The following is a 20756-nucleotide window of genomic DNA, read 5'->3' on the forward strand; positions in this document are numbered from 1 at the left end:
GTGCAAGCCCTCGAGGTGACAACAGCAGCTAACACCTTTCACTGTTTGCTCTTCCGAGCACACTGCGTTTGCCTTCGCCTTGCAGGACTCACGGCCCCATCTTTGGAGCCTGGACACTGAGGCCAGAGAGACGGACGGGATTTGCCCAAAGCCACGGCACAGCCGGCCAGGGACAGAGCGGGGGTCGGAACCCTCAGAGCCCAGAGGTCTGGCTCCAAACACCCCTGCGACGCTGCTCTCGCTGGCACAGAGGGGGGCTGAACGGGCATCTTCGCTCCTCACCAGGCGCAGGAAGGCGGCTTCGAAGGCTGATGAGCAGGCAGGCAGGCGTGTTTGCTGTCCGGCATTCACCTATGCCTCCCCACCCCAGCCCCTTCTCGCACCAGGCGCTGCTGCGGCCCTGGCGGGGAAGTCCTGGTACCAGCGCTGCCCGCCCGCCTCTGGACTTGCACAGTCCTCAGCCTTGACTACCAGGAGCCAGCATGCAGCTCTCTGCTCTGGGGCTGTTTCTGGTGCCCTCAGAGGCGGGCTGGAGCGGCTGGAGCGCTTGACAGCGCCATCCCACCTGTCCTGGGAGCAGGGGGCTGGGGGAGGTGCCGGTGGATAACTACCCTGGCCCCCTGGCCCCACAGCTGCCCACCACACTGCAGCGTGGTTAGTTCCTTCCCTTCCCACCTCATCCCCCACTCCCCCAACAGACAGCTCCCCTGCAAACTATCTCCCTCGGATCTGGTACTCAGACAGACCTTGTCATCTGATGGCTCAGGAGAAGCCAGAATCAAGCTGTTTCTCTGAGCACTCACGATCTTTAAATGTTTGCAACAATTTTTAAAAATGGCTAGGAAGCACTGCACAAGATGGGTGATGCACCATGTCAGTGGCCTGGTGGTGACAGCGCGTGAGGTCCTGCAATCGGGGCAGGAGGGCGGACGGTGGCTCTGCTGTTTATGACTGCACGTGAATCTACAAACATGCCCAAATAGTTTGATTTTATTTTTAAGTGCACAAGCTACCTAAGGGCATGAGGCTCTCACATATGTCAAATATGGTGGCGGTGAGGTTCCGAGCCTGGCTATGCCACTCACAAGCTGTGTGTCCTTGGGTAAGTTACCTAGCCTCTCTGTGCCCTGGTTTCCAAACAATGGAGACAATGACAGTACCTACCTCATGTCTGAAGATTAAATGAGATGAGACGTGAAAGTAGCGTGGTTTTTCCAGTGTTGCCTCCACCAAACAGGCAAGAATAGTGAATGTCAGGGGCGCGCTGAAGGGAATCCAGGTCTGGGGAGAGACAGGCAGAAGGAGACCCTGACTGGGTAGGCTGCACTGCAAGCCACTCCCAGGGGGTGCCTCCTCGGGCCCTCAGCCCTGGCGCTCTGGTGCCTGATGTGGCCCAGGCCCATCGCTCTCCAGCACCAAAGGCCTGTCCTAGTTTCCCGCAGTCACCCGCAGTGACTGCTCCTGTCCCAGCTGGCCTCACCCCCAGTGCCACCTAGGGAGCAGCAATACAACAGCACCTCTAACCTACCTGACGCCTCCACACCTCCAACACCTCCATCCAGGACACACTGGCGGGACCTCCACCCCCCCGCTCATCCGGCTGGCCTTCCCAAGCCAGGCCATATCACTGACCCTGGGCCATTGCCTGCTCCCAGCCCCCACCATCCCCTCAGGCACTCTGCCACCCTGACCCCTGGCCCTCTGCCTTCAAAACACAGCCTGGACCCTGAGTCCACCCCACCCTGGTCACCCCCACCCTCTCTGCTGGCCCCAATCTCCCCGACCACCTCCAGTCTAGGAGCACTCAGCCCAGACTCCGGAGGCTTCTCCGGCTCCTCCCTTCCCCACCCAGCCCAGAGGCTCCCGCTCAGCTCCTAGTTCAAGGAGCACGTGTTCACGCCAGTAGCCTGCCTGCACGTCGGGGCGGAGGCTGGGGTGCGGTCCTGCCTCCTGAATCTGGGCAGACTTAGGGGTTCTTGGGGATCCCACAGAAGGCAGCTGAGGCTCTGTGGGTACAGTTAGAGCACCCCAGGACCCCAAGCTGAGGTGTGCGCAGGTCACTGCCCCTCTGAGCAACAGTGTGTGAGAGAGCTGGGGCCAGCTTCCAGGTGACAGTCCTTGCTGCCATCTGATGCAAGAGCACGAGACCCCAGTGAGAAGCACCCAGGGGGACCCCTTCCTTAATTCCTGACCCGCACATTTTAAATGGCATTTTAAGCTGCTAAATTGTAGGGCAATATGCTCCTTAGTCACAGCCACTGGAACATGCCTCAGGGTTGTTCCTCTGCTTGGAAATCTGCTCCCCCAGACACCTGCATGGCTCCGCCTCATCTGACTCACACCCCTCAGTGTCTCCCTCCCCTGTTATGCAAACACACTTCCCACCCCTTTATCCTGCACGGTTTCCTCATCCGCCAGCTCCCACGTGTCAGACATTATACACTTACCCCTGTTTTCTATACCTTCCCCAAGCTATAATGCACACTCTGCAGGGCAGAGAGCACGTCTGCCTTGTTCCCTGCATGGCACCTCAGCACAGAGGGTGTTCAGTATCTGTTGCGAGTGAATGAGATTGTATGAGCCCCTGTGGGAAGGCAGATGGAAGCAAAGGATACCTCTCAGAGAAGAATCTGAGATCGTGGGCCTCTGGCCAGGAATATTCGCCCTCCCACCCCAAGATCCAGCAAGGAATTCCCCATGGTTCTTTAGGAACAAGGTCCCCAGGGACACTTCTGGCCCAGGATGGGCTGAGAGATGTTGTTCTCAAATTTGGCCACTAGGTGGCAGCCCAGGAGGGCAAGATGCCTGCGCTGAGGCTCCCAGGATCTCAGGCTTCACACAGCAAGAGCAAGTCAAAGAAAGGCTGAGAGCAGGTGTAGACCAGAACTGGGGTGAGGCTGGGGGTGTGGATGACCTAGAAATCCCCAGATTCTGACTCAGAGCAGCAGAGCTCAGGGTGAGTTGGAGGATCCCCAAAGACCCGTGTGCAGGTCACCTGGAAAGTTCTATTAAGGAGCTTCTGGTTTTAGCTCAGGTTTAACCTGGACCTCTCTGTCCGCTGCCAATGCAGCCCTAACATTATCATTTGAAGCTGCATCTTTAAGCCAGGAGAACTGTGACATATTATTATTCTTTGTTTAACAGGCCTTTTAAAATAAACACAGTAGGAATGTTTATATATCACTGCTGTGACTGAAACCAGAGGCACTAACCATAAATGGGCAGTGACTGGCACATAAATTACCAACACCAAGTAGTTCAATGGCACTCTCTGAGTGCCACTTCCACTGTGCCAAGTGTTTCACGTCTCATTTAATTCTCAAAATACGATGTGCATAGCCTAGTATTGTTCCTGTGTGCAGAGAAGGGGGCAGGCACAGGTATGGGTGATTTCGCACCCACTGATAGTGGCACCAGCAGGTTTTGGAAATCACCAGTTTTTTCAAGAGCAGTTAACAAACACACTCACACCACCCAAACCCAACGCTGGCCCCGGGGTGCATACACCTGTGCACACAGCCCCAGATGCAGGGGCCTGGGGACTTGTGGGCAGGAAGGCCTGGCCTTCCCACCACGAGGCTAGTTGGAAGGTTTTTGCTTCAAAGGCAGATCTTGCTCTCATCACAGCCCATGCAGGAATCCTCTGAGTCCCCAGTGCTCCCCTGGAGTCAGAAGCATGAGCAGCAAGTAGAGGCCGGGACAGGATCCAGGAGCATGCAGGGCCCCAGGTGGGGTACAGGAACAAGAGTGCTTTGGGGGAAGGAGGTGCTACCCTGGGGCCTGATATTGGCTGCGGGGCTCTGGGAGAGTCATGTCCTGCTCCCCTACACCAGACCCGGGATTTCTGGCGTGTCAGGCAGCAAAAAGGCAAGGGCTTTGGTAACAGGGCTCCTTGGGGTTCCCTGGAGGATGGTACCCCGGCCAACTGCAGGGGGCGGGGCCCCACCAGCCTCAGGGCTCCGTCCCACAACCTCCACCCTCCATGCCCAGACGGCTGCCTCCCTCCCCTGCACTTGATCAAGCCGGGGGAGTGGAGACTGGGTGGGCGCACTCCCCGCCCTGCCAGCCTCCCTCCCCCAGGGGCCGGCTGCCTGCACCGCCGCACCCCCGCGGGGAGGTGGGGGCGGGCCTTGGCGCCGGAGGGTCGGGGCGGGTCTGGTCGGGACTCCGCCGCCCCCACGGCCTCACCTCGCCGCGGCGCGCACAGCATGGGGAGGCGCTGCTGGCTCCGGCGCGCACTGGCCACCGCGTGTCTGGGCGCCGCGCTCCTGCTCCTTGGCACCGCGCTCCGCGCCCTGCGCCCAGGTGAGTGTCCGCCCCGCCCAGGGCTGCCCCACCGCCCCGACCCCTCAGAGGGGGTGGGACACCTGCTGTCTCCTCCCTGGCTGGGGAGTAGGGTGGGTGGGTCGGTCGGGAAAAGACTAGATGCCCCAGCTCAAGGCCCTGCTCTCCCAGCTCAGGAGTGCCGACTGCACCGCCTGTCTGCAGACCCAGGTCAGGTGTGGGTGGCAACAGGAACTGCCAGGCAAGGCAGCCGCGTTTGCTGTGGCTTTCCCCCCCCCCCAACCCCCAGATACCTGGAGCCCCTCGGGTAAGCGGCACCCCCTGGGGGTGGCCCTTCCCTCCAGGGCGCAGGCTGCTGGCCCTGCTCTGTGCTCAGGTTTCTTGGGAAGGACTTGGGGGCTCGTTTGCGTCACTCCACGGTCTGGCTGGGGAAACTGAGGTAGCCAGCCGTGTCTCCTCGGGGTGCCAGGCGCGTTTAGAGCCTTCACTCTGAGAAGCTGATCCTGTCATTTCCTCCCGACTTCACAAAGGAGGAAACTGAGGCCAGAGACCCTCCCTCCAGGCTGGCCCAGGCGCAGGGAGTCAGCTGTGCCTGCTCTCCTGAGCGCTGTTTGACCTCTCCCCTGTGTGACTGTGTGTGTGGGGGGGGTGGGGGGGGTCTCTGCTCTCCTGCCTGACCTGTGGACTGAGTCCCACCTGTGTGAGTAACCGGCCCCAGGGTGTTCAGGGACTAGGGCCAGCGGGGAGGGGGTGGCCTGTGGGATGAGGCTGAAGAGGCAGTTCTCAGGCTGCACTTACCCAAGAAAGGTCCCGCTGGGTCAAGGCTGGTGGCCCACAGTCATGCCACAGTCTTCTGTCCATCTATAAAGTGGGGTGCAGCTCCTGGAGGTTCAGTGAATGAGCTGGCAGACAGAAGAGGCCTGGCCCCATCCTCCTCCTCCTCGTACTGCCGTCCCTGTCAGGGGGGTCACTGTGCTGCTGTTGTCCTGGGGTGAGGGGCTTCCTTCTCCTGCTCTCCCTCCCTAACTGCCCCTGGGCTGAGGCCAGGGTTTGGCTGGGGTTCCAGCAAGCAGGGCTGGAGAGGTTTCCTTGGGGCTCATCACGTCTCCCCTACCACCCTCACTTACATTGTCCCACCAGGTATGGACACAGTCGCCCCAAGCCTGCAGGAGGGAGCTGGGGCACTCTCTACCCTGTGACCTGGCCATCGTGGAGTGCTCCCTGGTTTGGGGGGGCATGCTCAGGTCTCAGTGTGTGTCTGTGAACATGACAGGACCTGGGACAGGGCAGGCACGGAGGGTCCCTCCCCCAGGGAGGGAGGCCCCAGTGATAGTGTGGGCCCCAGTGTGTGTGTTGGAGGGGATAGACGTCCCAGAATGTCTGCGGAGAGCAGGCATGTCTGGGTGACTGCAGGGACTGCAGTCTCTGTGTCCCTGGGAGAAAACGTATCTCCTCCATCTGAACACACCTCTCCGGCCACCTCCTCTACCCAGAAAATCAAGGGCCTAGGCTCCTGTGCTTTGTTCCCCCTGGCCCACCCTCCACTGTCACCCCAGTCCCCTTCCATATGTTACTTCTGATTGGCCAGGCCTGGTCACATGCCTGTTCCAGCAGTAACGGGCATGCATCGGGCAGCGTATTAGAATCACAGGCACTGAATATATGTGAGCAGGTTTGCTCTGAGAGGAAGTCAGGTGGGTTAACAAAAGGGGCAGTGACTGCTGGGAGCCTAATCAACAGCTGCTCACACGCTGCTGTTCATTCTCAGGTACTCAGAGTATCCAGAGTTACATCCAGGCCACCAGAGCACCATGAAAAATTGTGAACTGGCAAGATGGACGGCTCACCAGAGTAGGGATGGGTGATCCCATTTTGCAGAGTAAGAAACTAAGGTCAGGAAAAACAGAAGTGACTTGCTCAAGGTCACCCAGTTAGGAAGTGTGGGGACCAGTTTTTAAATCCTAGTCTAAATCTTATATTTTCCATTTTACAGGGTAGGGGCATTTGGGTAGGGCTCTGAAGGCTACATAGGAGTTTGCCAGATGGGAAAGTGAGGAAAGGGAATTTTGGGGCAAGGGAATGGCACAGGCAGAAGAACAAAGGAGTGAGATGGGCTGGTGGGTTAAGGGATGTGTGTGGTCAGGGATCAGGGTTCATGAGAGGGAGTGGCAGGGGCCAGCCAGAAAGGTACTAGAGATGGGACCTAGTCATGAGTTTCCTTGAGTGGCCAGCTAGGAGTTGGGGTGCTCTCCCTGTGGCCATGAGGGGCCACTGCTCTTTAAGTACATATTAATTGAAGCTAGGTGAGGTACCGGGGCGACAAGAAAACAAGCCTGCCCCCTTCTTGACAGTGCTGACCTTCTGGGGACAGCCAACCCGCAGCCTCCACACAAATCAGATCATTTCAGCAGTGACAAGTGTCACACATTGGAAGGAGAGCCGGGGAAGGATCGTGGTGCGGGGTCGAGGGGGGAGCTTTTTGGGGAGCTCTCGTTTCAGAGGGAACATTTGAATTGAGATCTGAATGAGAACCTACCCTAGAGTGTAAAGGCTCCTGGAGGAGCGCCCCAAGCAGAAGGAGGAGTTAGTGCAAAGGCCCTGAGGTGGGGTGCAGGTCACATGTTCGGTGAGCAGCAGGAAGGCCAGTGTGGCTGGAGCTGAGGCTGCCAGTGGGGAGGGAAGGGGCCCTGGGCAGGCACCGAATCTGTGGTTAGCCAGAGGAAGCCATGAAGGTTTTAAGGTCATCAAGGCGGGGCAAGTGAAGCAGGCGCCTAGTGAGGAGACCCCTAGACTGTGGGGGCAGAGCCAGTGGGGCCTGCCCTGGGCCTGCAGCCACGGGGGCGGGGGGCTTCCTAGGGCTCCAGAGGCAGAACTGCCATGACTATACCCAAGCGTGATCTGGTCAGACTGGGGCTCAGTCCCAGTGGTTTGTGGAGCTCTGCGAATAGACTTTGAGTCTTGGATACAAGCTTCTTTCTCCCCAAAAGGGCAGAATTGCTTTTCACCTGCGCAGGGCTTATCAGGGTGTTCCTTCCTCGGCTGATCACCAGACAGGATGTCCCTGACCCCAGGAGGCGGATCCCCGAGGAGGGCGAGGTCATGGGGGACAGGATGGGGGCAGCAGCCTGAGCCGCCGCCAGGCCCCGGGGCCAGGTCAGGGTGTTGTTGGGCCCTCAGCTCCTTCCTGGCTGGTCTTGCAACACGAGCCCGCTGGGACTCATTAACCAGAGACCCCTGTTGTAATCTTTGCTCATTGGCCTGAGGATCGCCAAGCTGTTTCTCCCCAAGTGGTAAAGCCTCAAATCGTCCAGAAAACAACTGGTGCCCTGCCTCTGCCAGGAGGGCCGGAGCCCTTCTGCCTGCCACGCACGGGCCATCTGTGGGGCTTCTCTGCTGCAGCCTCCCTGCTGGCCTCGCGCCAACAACCATGTTTGACAAAGCAGCTTCCCGCCACAGTTGCAGCCTCTTGTCCATCCCACACCGTGTGGCCCGGAGGGGGCCAGCTCCCCAACTGGTGCGCTGTCTTTCACCAGTAACCTGGAGGGGCCCGTGGGTGCTGTGAGGACAGGCAGTTGCGTGCGGGCAGAGTGGGTGTCCGAGAGTTGGGACGGCAGGGCGTTCGGGACAAACACCACGGTCTGGGGGCAAATCCTGTTACGTGCTGGGAGGCTTAGGATAAGTTTCTTTGCCTCTCTGAACCTCGGTTTTCCCCTCTGTCAAATGGGGATCGTGATGGTTTGTACCAGAAGAGCATCAGTGAGCACGAACCACAGATTCGTGCCAGGCTCAGCTGCCCAGCATTCCATGAGCCTGGCTGCCACCTGTACCACTGCACGGGACCCCCTCCGCCCCCCATCCCCAGCCAACGCCTGTGCTGAGGGCCATGCAGCACACGCAGCGGAGGGTTCTGACTCTGGCCCGCTGGCTAGAATAGCGGCCTGTGATTTCCACAGCCTGGACCCCTGTGGGCACAGACCCAGGACCCCCAGACTAGAGGCAGCTCATTCCCCATTTCTTCCCTCCCCTTCCAACCCTGCTGGTTTGCCTTGAGTTCTTCCCAGAGTCCCCTGTGTCATCGTTATTATCCCCCTGATTCTGGCTGTTTCTGCTCCTCCTGCCTCTGTGCCAGTCACCGGCTAGGACTCCGTCTGGTCTCCAGCCCTCTGTGTCTGTGGCGTCCCCCGTCCCTCCTGCCCTCCCTTCTGCGGCCCTCTGCCCTCCTTTCTCCCTCCTTCTGTTACCTCCTGTTATTTTTGTTTCCATCTTCAAAGCAGAAGCCCTTGTGGTTTTGCCTGTGGCTGCCCTAGGCTGGCCCAGCCCTTCCCTGGCCACGAGCTGGGACCTGCCATCTGGCTCTCCCTGGTACCTAGGACGGGGGTCTAGAGCGGGGCGGAGGACTCAGGCCAGGGGGGCTTAGGAAAATGGAAGTGGACGCTGGGGATGCCTCAAGGTGGCCCTGTTTGGGGCCCACCTCTACTCTCAGATCACCTCTGGCTGTCCAGAGTAGGGGGCTGGGCCCTGGGGCCTTTACATCCCCCTACTGATCTTCCCAGACCCATCTGCCCCTCCATGGCTGGCCTGCGCATCTCCCTGACCCAAGTTCCTCTGATCTGTGTGGTGGGCAGGGGTGGAGCTGGGCGGGGCAGCCTGGCCCTGTAATCACTGACCACAGCTATTTTGGGCCTCTCTATTGTCTGCTCTCTGTCGCGTTCCACCCACAGGCCCCTGGAGTCTGGTAAGGGACCCATTTTCCTGCAGGCTGTGGTCTGGCCAGGAAATAAGAGATGCTCTGCAAGGGCTGGTGCTTCGGGAAGGCTGGGTGGTGCCTCTGCACCTCCACACCCTGGGGTGGACAGGCCTGGGTTTGCTTCTCTGTCCCGGGGGCTCCCCCACATCCCCCAGGACACCAGCCGTTTCTCATCCCCAGCTGTGTTCCTGAGGGGCGTTGTAGATAAAATGTGATTTATTATTGTAAAGACTGTCTTTCCCTTGGCACCCTAATTAAAAATCAACATAATGTAAAAGTTTATTTTTGAACTCTGAATCCTATTTCATCGATCCATGAGTCTCTTCTCTGCTAGCTCCACAGTCTTAATCACGATAGCTTTGTTGTAAGTTGTGAAATTAGGATTGTTTTAGACATTCTTAATCTAAATCACTTGATTTTCCACATTAATTTAAGAATCACCTGTCAATTTTGCAAAGAAAAAAGAGGCAGCGAGGATTGTGTGAGTGATTACACTGAATCTGTAGATGATTTGGGGGTATTCTGCTATCCTCCACTTCGGCCCCGCCCTTTCTGGCTGCCTCCACTGAGATTTGGGGAGATGAATAGAGGGGCAGCTTGGCTAACCCCTCGGCCCCTCAGAGCTGTGGCCTGGAGTGGGCAGGAGCGCTGCAGGAGGTGACAGCGGATGAGAGTGGAGAGCTAAGGTGGTCAGGCCTTTCCACAGGGCTGCAGGCAGGTACCACCACCTGTTTGGCACCTTCCAACCTGGAGGGCAGAATATGGGAGCGGGCATACTGCCCTGGTAGATTTGGGGCCTTGTTAGTGCCCCCCACATTTCACCAACCTTCCTCAGAGGCAGGCATGACACAGGAGGGAAATAAGTCCTGTAGATAGAGCAATTGTGCCCCTTAGCCACAGCCTTACTGGAGACAGCAGTGACGTGTCTCTTTCTGCCCCACAGCATCTGGAAACAGGGCCCTGGTCTCTGGCTGGCTCAGTGGGGAGAGGCGGAGTCCCCTGCAGATGCTCTACGATCTGGACCAGGTAGGTGGACAGACATAGGCCCAGGGATGCCCTCCTGTACCTCCAGGCATGAACCTGAGACTCCAGTTAAACCTGCTGGAATGGGACCGGAACTATTCTGGGGCATGGAGAGGCTCCCTCTGTAAACCCAGGCTCTGCCCAGAGAGGAAAATGCCTGGGACCGGGCCAAGAGCATCTTGGAGGCAGGCTGAGAGGTCTGGGCCCCTCCCACCCATCGACCCACCGATTGCCTGCCCAACACTACACAGAAGCAGCCTCTGGGCCAGGCACTGCTCTACGCGCTGTGGATATGAAAGGGGACAGAATAGACGCTTTGCCTACCCTCAGGGTTGACAGTCTAGTGGGGATAAAATAACTAAGTGAACCCCCAAATTTGGTTGAGAAACATGCAGGGAGCCCCAGCCCTTGCACTGTACTCAGGCACATGGATGAGGCGGCCTTGGTTCAGAGAGGGTGACGGGCTGGTCCTGCCCACGCAGCAAGCTGAGAGCAGACCAGGCCCTCAGCAGGGCCCCAGGTTTCACTGGCTCCACAGATTTCTGCGTGTAGATGGGGTTCACTCAGCCCCTCACAGCCTGAAGGCCCGGTGACCCCTGAGCATCAGGGCCCTGGAAGTTCTACACTTTGCAGTTGGAGAAATAACAGTAGTCTGGCCAGTAAGTGCTAACTGTGCACCAGGCATTCTAGTTCTATGAACTTGTTTAGAACCCACAACAATCTGATAAGGTGGGGTTGTTGTTAGTCATTTACGGATGAGGAAACTGAGGCACGAGGAAACCAAGGACCCAGAGAAGGTCACGGCATTCATAGGGACCAGCAGGCACAACCCAGGCTTCTGAGTGGGACCCAAGCTGGAGCCCCCGTTTCCTGACTTCAGAACTGTAGGCACCTCATCTCCTCTGAGGTTCAGTTTTCTCACTTGAAAATGGAGATAGCATTGACGGAGTTGTTATTTATAGGACCACAAGCAACAGAGAGGCTAACTGAGGCTGCTCTAACTCAGGAGGAGGGAGTGCTTCTCCCCAAGATGCTCAGAGACGTCAGCCCCTTTTCACAGCATAGACAAAAGTCATAGACTTGTTGCCTCACTCCTGCAAAGATGACTGCCAGGGCTCCGGACATTTCACAGGAGAGCATCCCAGGCAGGCAGGGAGGGGATGAACAGAGGCTTTTTTTTTTTTCTTTCCCTTCAGGAGCTCTCATTTTTGACCTGAAGGAAAGTCTTTCCCAGGAGCCATCCAGCAGAGACTTCTCCTTACATCTCCATGGCTAGAGGCGGGCCAGACATGCACCCCTACACCCAGCGCTTTAGTGATGGCATGTGAGGTTGCCGTGACTGGTTCCTCCCCGAGGCTGGGCACAAGCCAAGCACATTGGGGTCTGCTGGCAAGGGAGGAGGGAAGCTGGCAGGAGGGTGGATGTCCAACATTTCCCGCTGCCAGAGACGTGGGGTTGTCTGGAAGCTGAAAGCAGACCATGGCTGTGGGGCCCTTGGGTGAGCCGCCTCCTGGCATCCACATGGAGCCAGACTTCTGGGGCCAATCTTGTGAATCAGTGCCTCAGAGGGTGGGATGGGCTCCTCTGCGTGTCCTCAGGCTTCCCATAGCCATGGCTGAACTTGGCAGCTTCTCCCAGGGTGAGTTTTTGAAAAAGTCATATAAACCAGTGAAAGGGCGTCCTCACGCCATAAACGCACAGTCAGTGAAGAGGCCCTTCCTGTCCCCTGGCCCTGGTTACGCGGGACGATAGTTCTCTGTGTGTCTCCCAGACATGTTCGAGGCACGTGGCACATGTTCTGTCACGTGCTTCTGCTTTTTCTCAGAACCTCACCCACAGGTACGCCTGTCCTCTCGGCTTTAACTTTCATTCTGAAAAATTCAAACATATGCAGATGTGGCGAGAAGAGTCCAGCAACCCCCTGCCCTGCAATGTCAGGCCACCTCCTGCAGGCGCTGATAGAGTGTCCTGCCATGGCAGACGCTGCTCCCAAATAGCTCACTCAGAAGATTTTCTTAACCGAGTTATAACTCACATACCACAAAATGCACACTCTTTGAGTATAAAGTTCAGTGGTTCTCAGTATGTTTGCAAGGTTGCACAACCACGACCACTATCTGATTTTAGAGCACTGTCACCACTCTGAAATGACACCCAGTTCCCATCCGCAGTCCCTCCCATGCCCCACCCCCGACAGCCACCATCTACTTTCTGTCTCCACAGCACTGGTCTGAAATGTCACATAAGCCGATTCACACAACATGTGGCTTTTTGGGTCTGGCTTATTTACTCAGTTTTCAAGGTTTATCCATGTTTCAGGATTATCGTGCTTCACTCCTTTTTATGATTAAATAATATTCCATAGTACGAATATACCACAGAGTATTTGTCAATTTCACCAGATGATGGACATGTGGGTTGTTTTGACCCACTATTATAAATCATGTTGCTGTGAACACACTTATGTGTGAGGTTTTGTGTGACGTGTGCTTTTAGTTTTCCTGGGTTTTCCAGGAGTAGAACTGCTGGATCAGATGTCTACTGTTTGGGGGGGCACTGTGAAACTGCTCCCCCGGCAGCTGGACCATGTTAGACCTTCACCAGCAATGAGAGAAGGTCCCCTGTTCTTTGCATGCTCACTGGTAATTGTCATTGTCCTTTATATTATATTCTAAAGGCTTTGAATGCAATTTTCAGAACTGAAAAATGCCTTTTGCCTAAGGACTCTTAGACCAGTAACCAGGAAGCAGAAAGGCAGGGACCTTGAGGGCACAGTTGGAGGTGGAGACCTTGTTTAGGACAGAAAGGACCTCAGGAAAGGGAGGGGGTCCTGGGGGAGGCAGCTGGGGTGGGGAGCTATCCCCCATCCTCCCAACCTGCCCCACTCAAAGAGATGTAAAGGGCACCCAAGGTGCCTGGCACGCAAGTGCTAGACATATGCTGGATGTCCCTGTTGCACAGAGGAGGCGCAGGCCCAGAGAGGACACTCAGATTAGAATCTGTTGCGGGTGAGGGGAACAGCAAAATATCAAGACCCAGAGACACAGGTCAGCTCATCAACTCAGGTGCAGCTATTTTGTTAGGGAAGTCTGCCAGCGCTGCATTTTCCAACTCAATTTAAATGCAGTTAAGGCTGCTGCTCTTGCACACCATGGGCACTTAGTCAACAATGCGCAGATACTTAATTTGCGCGCACGGTGAGCCCTCGGACCTCCTCCTTCTTTCTCGAGTTCACTCCGACATGGTCTTACTTGCCATGAGGCCCTCCTCGGCCCTGAGTGACCAGCACGTGATTGGGCACATCCTTCCCACGGGGCTCGACAAGGCGGATGCCATCCCGCCCCCATGCTAGGTCCAGGTCAGATTCCTGGGCCCCAAATAACGCAGTGATTGGTGGCCAGGGTGGGGTTCCGGGGAGGACCCTGTCAGCCACCCAGCCTTGGCCCAGCTGGGGGTCAGCAGGCGGGGCAGCGTCCTGACCGTCCCCCTGTCGCCCGCAGGGCCCGCGCTCTGGCCTGGCTGAGGTGCACCGACAGCGGCGCGACCAGCTGCGCCGCGCGTGCAGCCGCCACACGCGCCGGCAGCGCCTGCTGCAGCCGGAGGACCTGCGGCACGTGCTGGTGGACGACGCGCACGGCCTGCTCTACTGCTACGTGCCCAAGGTGGCCTGCACCAACTGGAAGCGCGTGCTGCTGGTGCTGAGCGGCGGCGCCCGGGGCGACCCCCTCGCCATCCCCGCGCACGAGGCGCACGCGCCGGGCCGCCTGCCCTCGCTGGCCGACTTCAGCCCCGCGGAGATCAACCGGCGGCTGCGCGCCTACCTGGCCTTCCTCTTCGTGCGCGAGCCCTTCGAGCGCCTGGCGTCCGCCTACCGCAACAAGTTCGCGCAGCCCTACAGCGCGGCCTTCCAGCGCCTCTATGGCACGCGCATCGTGCGGCGCCTGCGGCCCGGCGCGCGCCCCGAGGCCCTGGCCCGCGGGCACGACGTGCGCTTCGCCGAGTTCCTGGCCTACCTGCTGGACCCGCGCACGCGCCGCCACGAGCCCTTCAATGAGCACTGGGAGCGTGCCCACGCGCTGTGCCACCCGTGCCGCCTGCGCTACGACGTGGTGGGCAAGTTTGAGACCCTGGCCGAGGACGCGGCCTTCGTGCTGGGCCTGGCCGGGGCCCCCGGCCTGCGCTTCCCCGCCCCGCCGCAGCCCCAGGCGGCCGGGGCCCGCGACCAGGCCGCGCGCCTCTTCAGGGACATCAGCCCCTTCTACCAGCGGCGCCTGTACGAGCTCTACAGGATGGATTTTCTGCTCTTCAACTACTCCGCCCCCGCCTACCTGCGGCTGCACTAGGCCGCCAGGCGCCCCCGGGCCTCGTGGGCGCCGCAGGACCCGGGTCACGGTCGGGTGGGGCCGGAGAAGGGGCGTTTCTGACCAGTGGCCATGCTGCTGCGCGCCCCTCTCCACGGAGCCCTTGCACCCGCACTTTCCTGGACGGCCAGCCCTGCAGGGTGACATCCAGCCCGGCTGAGGTTGGGTGCGGCCAGCCTCGGGTGGCTGTGCGTCTGCGTGCTTGACGCCCGTCCTGCTTGTCACTCGAGGCTTCCTCCAATCACTCCGGCTGCAGCACATCCCGGGGGCCCTCAGGGGAGGGGGACTGGGCATCGTTTAGGTTGTGAGGGCATTTTTTGTCTACTCTGCCCCTGAACCTGTCCGTGGTGCCACACAGCAGAATGGCCTGCTGTGCGGCCTGTGGCCGAGCCTAGGCTCTCCCCTGCTCACCCAGCCTGGTCAGGACAGCCCTGGCCTGGAGAGCGGCCCCCTCCTTGGTAGGACCACCCTTCTGGGATTGCTGGGCAGAGCCACCCGAAACTGCCTTCTTGGCTGCCCAGCACAGAGTAGGGATCCTCTCCCTCGCTGCCTTACCCCCAACCCCTTGGTCTCGGTCTGGCCAACTGCTAGGGGGTCTGTGTGCCCACAATGACCAGGTGGCAGGTTTTACAGGACCTCGCTTGGCAGGGGAGCCCATGTTTTTTAAAATAAATATGTTTTGTTACCTCTTGACATTTGGGGATTTTTATGCTTCATTTTGCCAATTGCGTGGTGCAGTCTGATCTCAGGAAATTCACCAGGTCTCTGCACCTCAGTTTCCCCTACTGTCAAATGGCACAGGGATGCCAGGTGGTTCTGTACATCAGACAGGAGGGGTGGAGAGCCTGGGCTACCTCCCAGCAGCCATGAGTGTGAGGGCCTTTGTGGGGAGGGGATGCTCCGCGTGTGGGGGTGCTAGAGTCTGCCTGCAGGGGCAACATGACAACTCGGAGAAACTCTATGTTGGGCCCAGGATTAAAGGCAACACCAGCACAGCAAAGCCTGGTCCTTGGGCTGCCTCCCACCTGTGGGTGTGGGTGTGGGTGTATGTTGGGCTACTTGGCAATCATGGCCCCCCGGCCCTCCCCTGGAAGACAGCCAGCCACTGGAATTCCTTGGCAGGAACTGAATGTCCCCTTAGTGACTGGCTGACTATATATGGTGTCTTTTCTCAGTTTCCTTGGACAATAAATAAAAATGCCAGAATTTTGGGATGCTTAGGTTTTGAAAAGTAGAATCAGAACACAACTGAGGAAGGGCAGCTTCCTCAGGCAGGCGTGAGGCCACCCTCAGCTATGGTGCCCCCTACTTCCCTGTGGTGAGCACCCAGGTTGGCCGGCGCGTGGGTCCTTCCTCCTGAGGATCCCGGGTCGTTCAGGACATCCCTCTCTGAATCCCACCAGTGCTGTGTCAGTGCTCGTGTGGACCTGGAAAGGGCTGCTGCTGACACTGGGCTCCCCGAGAAGCCTCGCCCCATTAAGGGGACAAAGCCCAGGGCCCTGTACGGTTACCAGGATGAGGAGGGTGGTGGGTTAGGCCCCTGGACACGCCCAGGAGCCCCTGTGCTTCACAGGTGCCCGATCCACACACTTCCTCAGAGGCACTTCATGCCGTGTCACACGCCCATCGTCCTCAGTACTGACACACCTGCTCTGGTGACACAGTCCTTGGTCCCGAGCTCACTCAGCACCCACACCACCTCTGGTGTGACCTGTTTGCTGAAAGTCAACACCCAGCCAGATGTGGGCTGCGCCATGGCTGTGTCTGTGGTTACAGAGGGCAGGCTGGCCTCCCCCACCCACCCCCTGACCCTGCACAGCAGGGTCCGCCAGGGCGCTGGGGTGGCCTGAGGACGACAGCCTCATGCACAGAACTGGGCTAGGAGCGAGGGCTTCAGGCAGGGTCTGCTGCTGGACCCCTTCAGCCCTGGACTTATCACACATGCGCTGGTTCCAGAAGGGACTGAGCACAAAGAAGGTCACAGGCATTTTACCCCAATTGTCTTTTATTTCCCAGTTTTCAGTAGCTCAGGATGGGGTCGTGGAGGCCGGTGCCCTCCCAGGAGGCGCAGGGACTCGATGACACAGACTTGTTTAAAATCCATTTCAACACTTTTGCTTTTTTTGCCTTTCATCATCAGGAAAATGTTTCCAGGCTTTTGTAGTTATGGTGTTTGGCTTTTGTTCTGGTTTATTGTTCTGTTTTACTCTGTGGCATTGTCATCCAGGCAGTACGTAAAAGCTGCTTCATCATTAGAGGGACTGCCCAGGATTCCACGGTGCAACTGGGCTGTAATTTATCAGCCCCCCCACTTAGTGGCTTTGGGGGTGGTCTCCAATCTTTTGCTATTTGCTAAGGACTGGAAGGACTATCGTTGTGCAAATATCTTCTCTTCCATGTTTGAGTCCATCTTTGGGGTACATTCTTGGGAAGGCATTTATAATGCTCACACGGCCTGGTGAGATTAAACATGACTGCCCCATTTTATACAGGAGAACCTCAAAGGCAAGGGACCAGTCCTAGTGGAAGCGGGATTTGAACTTGCAAAGTTTATTCACTTGCCCTGGCCACTCATCCCTTCACTCTCACCCCCTGCCACCCAGAAGGGAGCACTCTTCTCCCTGGGGCGCCAGGGGCAAGGTGGCACAGACGTGGGCTTCAGGAGAGGCCTGTGAAGGGGTGGCCGGTGCTGCCTTCCGGCCTCGGGAAGCGGCGGCTCAGGAGCTGGAGTTCCCAAAGCCTCACTGGGGCTGAAGATGGCGGTGATGGGTAGAGCCTGGACACTGATGAAAAATCTGGGGCCCCAAGCCTAGAGAAGCCACACAGAGTCCGCACTGACCCTTGAAGCCCTGCATGTCCAGAGAAGGTGGCTAACACCTTAAGCAAGTCTCTGCTCTCAGCCCAGACACCCCCGGGGCCCCACACCCAGCCTCTGCCCACCCCCAACCACCCGTCCAGTCGCCCAGGCCAGAACCCAGCAGGCCCTAGGTGCCTCCCGTGGGCTGGGCCCCAGGCCCACCTGGCCATGAGGCAGGCGTTGTCTGACCCCCCCCCCCCCCAGTAAGGGTGCCTTCCACGTCATGCCACTGTGCAGCCACCACCCCACGAGCTCACCCCCACCTCAGCCTGTGCCGGCAGCTGAATGGACGCAGGTCTTGGCACACCCTCCTGATTCCCAGACTTTCAGAGCTCCCCATCACCTCTCAGGGAGGTGTTGGCACTTGACTTGCCACCTGCCTTAACCATCCAGGAGAGTAACTGGCCAGGCAGTACGTGTGGAGCTGCAGCGGGCGGGGCAACCATCAGCATCTGGAGCCTGTGACTTACCCTCTGACTGGGATGGACCGTGTTGGCACCAAGCTCTTCTGCAGGGGCAGCTGCTCCCGCAGTGAGTTGCTCAGTGTCTCCCAGGGCTTCAGGAACTCCGTGGTGCTCTCCGTCAGCCAAGAGAACCTACATAGGCACTGGGCCTCTTCAGGTGGCCTGTGGCTGCCGAGCCCAGGAAGGGGCTCTCGCTCACCCAGAACCTCCCATTTGCCAGGCTCTGCTCTAAGTGCTTTACAAACATTAACCTCCGCGTCCACTCACAACCTGGCTATGAAGTAGTTATTGTTGCCCAGACTTTATAAATGAGGACAGAGGTGCAGAGAAGTTAAGTGACTTCCCCAATACCACAGTGCTGGAGGAGCAGAGCTGGGCTGTGGGCCTGTCACCTGCCCCAGAAGTCACATCTTAGCCACTACAGCCAAGTGGCCCAAAACAGGGAGACCCAAACCCCCAAGTTTTAGTCTCCCTTGTTTAAACTGAGGATCACACTCTGTTCCAGATTGTCCTGGGGGAGAGGGGGGCGGGCTTTTGTCACACATGCCCCATGTCCCTCTATGCTGTCAATGGACAGGCAGACGGGCACCTTGGCCTTCTCTGGAGCACATGGCTCTGTCTTCCCCGAGCACCAGAGCTCTTAGCCTCCTGCAGCCTCGGCCCCACCTCGACTGTTTCTGAGGTGAGTTTTAAGTAGGGCCACCTAGAACCCTCCAAGTTTGCTGTATTTTATCCAGGACCCTGTTAATCAAGCAAGGGCAAGACTCCAAGCTTTAGCCTGCCCTAGCAGGCCATTTCCTAACTGGCCCTGCAGGCTGAGACCCCAAGCTGCTGGACCTGTGAGCCCAGCACCTGGGGGCGTGGGCCAGGGAAGCAACCAGCCCAGGCTCTGTGAACGCAGAGGGGCCTGGGCATTTATTGAGCGACCCTCGGCTCAGATTAGAATAGGGGTGAAGAAGGTGGTCCCTAGACTGTCACAGAGTTCAGAGCTATTCAGGGAACTCCCTGTGCAAGAGACCCCCTCCCAGCTCTCTCCCCTGTGGCCCTAGCGCATGCTCCTAGGGACTGGGGCCTATACCTGTATGAGATCTTACTGGCAAATTTCTCCTGGACTTTGGTCCTATTCTTCTTACGCTGGTGGGACTTCTTGGGGGCTCTTGTGTCCATCAGGGAAGGGGGTTAAACTGTGGTGCACCTTTTGACCATGGCTAGAAGAGAAATGGAGGGAGCCCATGGGAAAAGCTTGTCTGGAGTTGGGTGAGGTCCGTGGCTTCACTGGGGACCCAGCATCCTCGTCTGCGACATGGACACAGGAGCATGGTCCTGAGCGAGGGCTGGGCCATGTGGCCTGTCCCCCAGTGCCCTGGCCTCACCACACAACACCAGTCACATCCACTCTCATATGAGTGTGTGTATGTTAGTGTATGTTTGTGTGTATGTGTGTGATCATGTATGTGCGTGTACATGTATATGTGTGTTACGACTGTGTGTGTGAGAGAGTATATTTGCAGTCAAATGCTCTGTCTCTGAGCTACACCCTCTGCCACTGTATGAGTGTATTTTGTGTGAATGTGTGTTCCTTGATGCAGCTTCATGTAGCCCTTACAATTGAGAACCTCAACTGCATTATTCAACAAGAATCCCTCACATTTCTCCTCCACAGCCACTTTCACCCTCTACTCCATCCCTGACCCCAGCAACCACCAATCTATTCCCGTCTCTATGGTGTGGCTTCATGAATGTTATGTAAATAGTCATGCAGTAGGTATCCTTTTGAGATTGACTTCTTTCTCAGCATAATTTCCTTGAGAATCATCCCAATTGTGTCAAACGTTGGTTCCCTTTTCAGTGCTGAGTAGTATTCCACTACTCAGCCTGGATATGCCATAGTTTTTTAAATCATCTCCTACTGAAGAAAACATTTGGGCCATTCCCAGTTGGGGTTAATACCAATAAAACCACTATGGCAATTCATGTACAAGATTCTGCATGCAAATAAGCCTTCATTTCACTGGCATACATACCTAAGCATGCAATTCCTAGTCCACGTGGGAAGTCCATTTTTAGATTTAAAAATAATTGCTAAACCATTTTCCAGATTAGCCATCTGGATCGTTGCACATACCCACTAGCAGTGTATGAGTGATTGTTTTTAAAAGCACCAGTGAAAGTAAAGTCAGGGTTGAGAGCTGACCACAGGTGTCTCATTTGCCCTCAAATCTCCCGACTCCTGCCTACCAGTGACTGGGCTAATGTATCTACAGTGGTCAAAACAGCCCGTGTCTTATCAACACAGTATCTTAAAGCTCACTATGACAATGCCAACCCCTGCCAGCTCCCCACTTTCTATATTTGGACTCCTGAGCTGGCGGGGTAGCTCCAGTTAGGGGCTGGCTCCTAGTACAGAAAGTCCCCCAGGAGCAGGACCCACATGCTAGCACTTCAGGCTGGGACTTAGAGTAGATGTTGTCAGTGTCCCCATACAAATGCCTGCTGTTGCCTCTACACTGGAGGCTGTGTCTGCGACTATGTCTGACAAGGCGGGTTCCTGTGGGGGCAGGAAGTCCTGAGCAGGGCCCAGGGCAGCCCTATGACAGCATGGCCATTGTGCCAGGTGCCACTCTGCTGCTGCTGCCCAAACTCACTCGGGAGGTCCTTCCCAGTCACACCACTGCTCCCAAATCCTGACAGTGACTTGGGTGGCAGAGCTTGGCAGAGCCCCCTGGCACTGCCCCTACCTAGGAAGATGCCACCCCCCAAGGCAGGTCCCAGCAGGGGGAGGACTCATGGGAGCAAGGCCCGACAGTTCAGCAGAAAGTGGAGAGGCACAAGCTGGGGGTCTAGAGCCTCCAGCGAGAAAGGAGAGAGCAAGGCACCCACAGCTACTTACAGATTGGCTTAAGTGATGCCAGAGGGGCGGAAGCCGGCCATGGTCCTGGCTGCCATACCACGTGGGAGGACTGAGCCCAGGGCTCTGTCATGCTCAGCCCACAAGCTCATTGCGACATCAGAAGTCCCTG

The 20756-nt window shown here is 57.4% G+C and overlaps 1 protein-coding gene across 1 annotated transcript; it reads left to right on the forward strand.

Annotated features, from left to right (window-relative positions):
* Positions 1-4208: 4208 nt before the first annotated feature.
* CHST13 (carbohydrate sulfotransferase 13) lies at positions 4209-14397 on the forward strand (the record flags this gene model as incomplete). The annotated part of the gene is made up of 3 exons (XM_084248423.1): positions 4209-4305; positions 9975-10057; positions 13555-14397. 3 exons carry the CDS (start codon positions 4209-4211, stop codon positions 14395-14397), a joined length of 1023 nt encoding a protein of 340 aa, XP_084104549.1.
* Between the last annotated feature and the right edge of the window lie 6359 nt (positions 14398-20756).

Source organism: Talpa europaea (genome assembly GCF_964194135.1).
Source record: "Talpa europaea genome assembly, chromosome: 11".
Classification (NCBI taxonomy): Eukaryota; Metazoa; Chordata; class Mammalia; order Eulipotyphla; family Talpidae; genus Talpa; species Talpa europaea.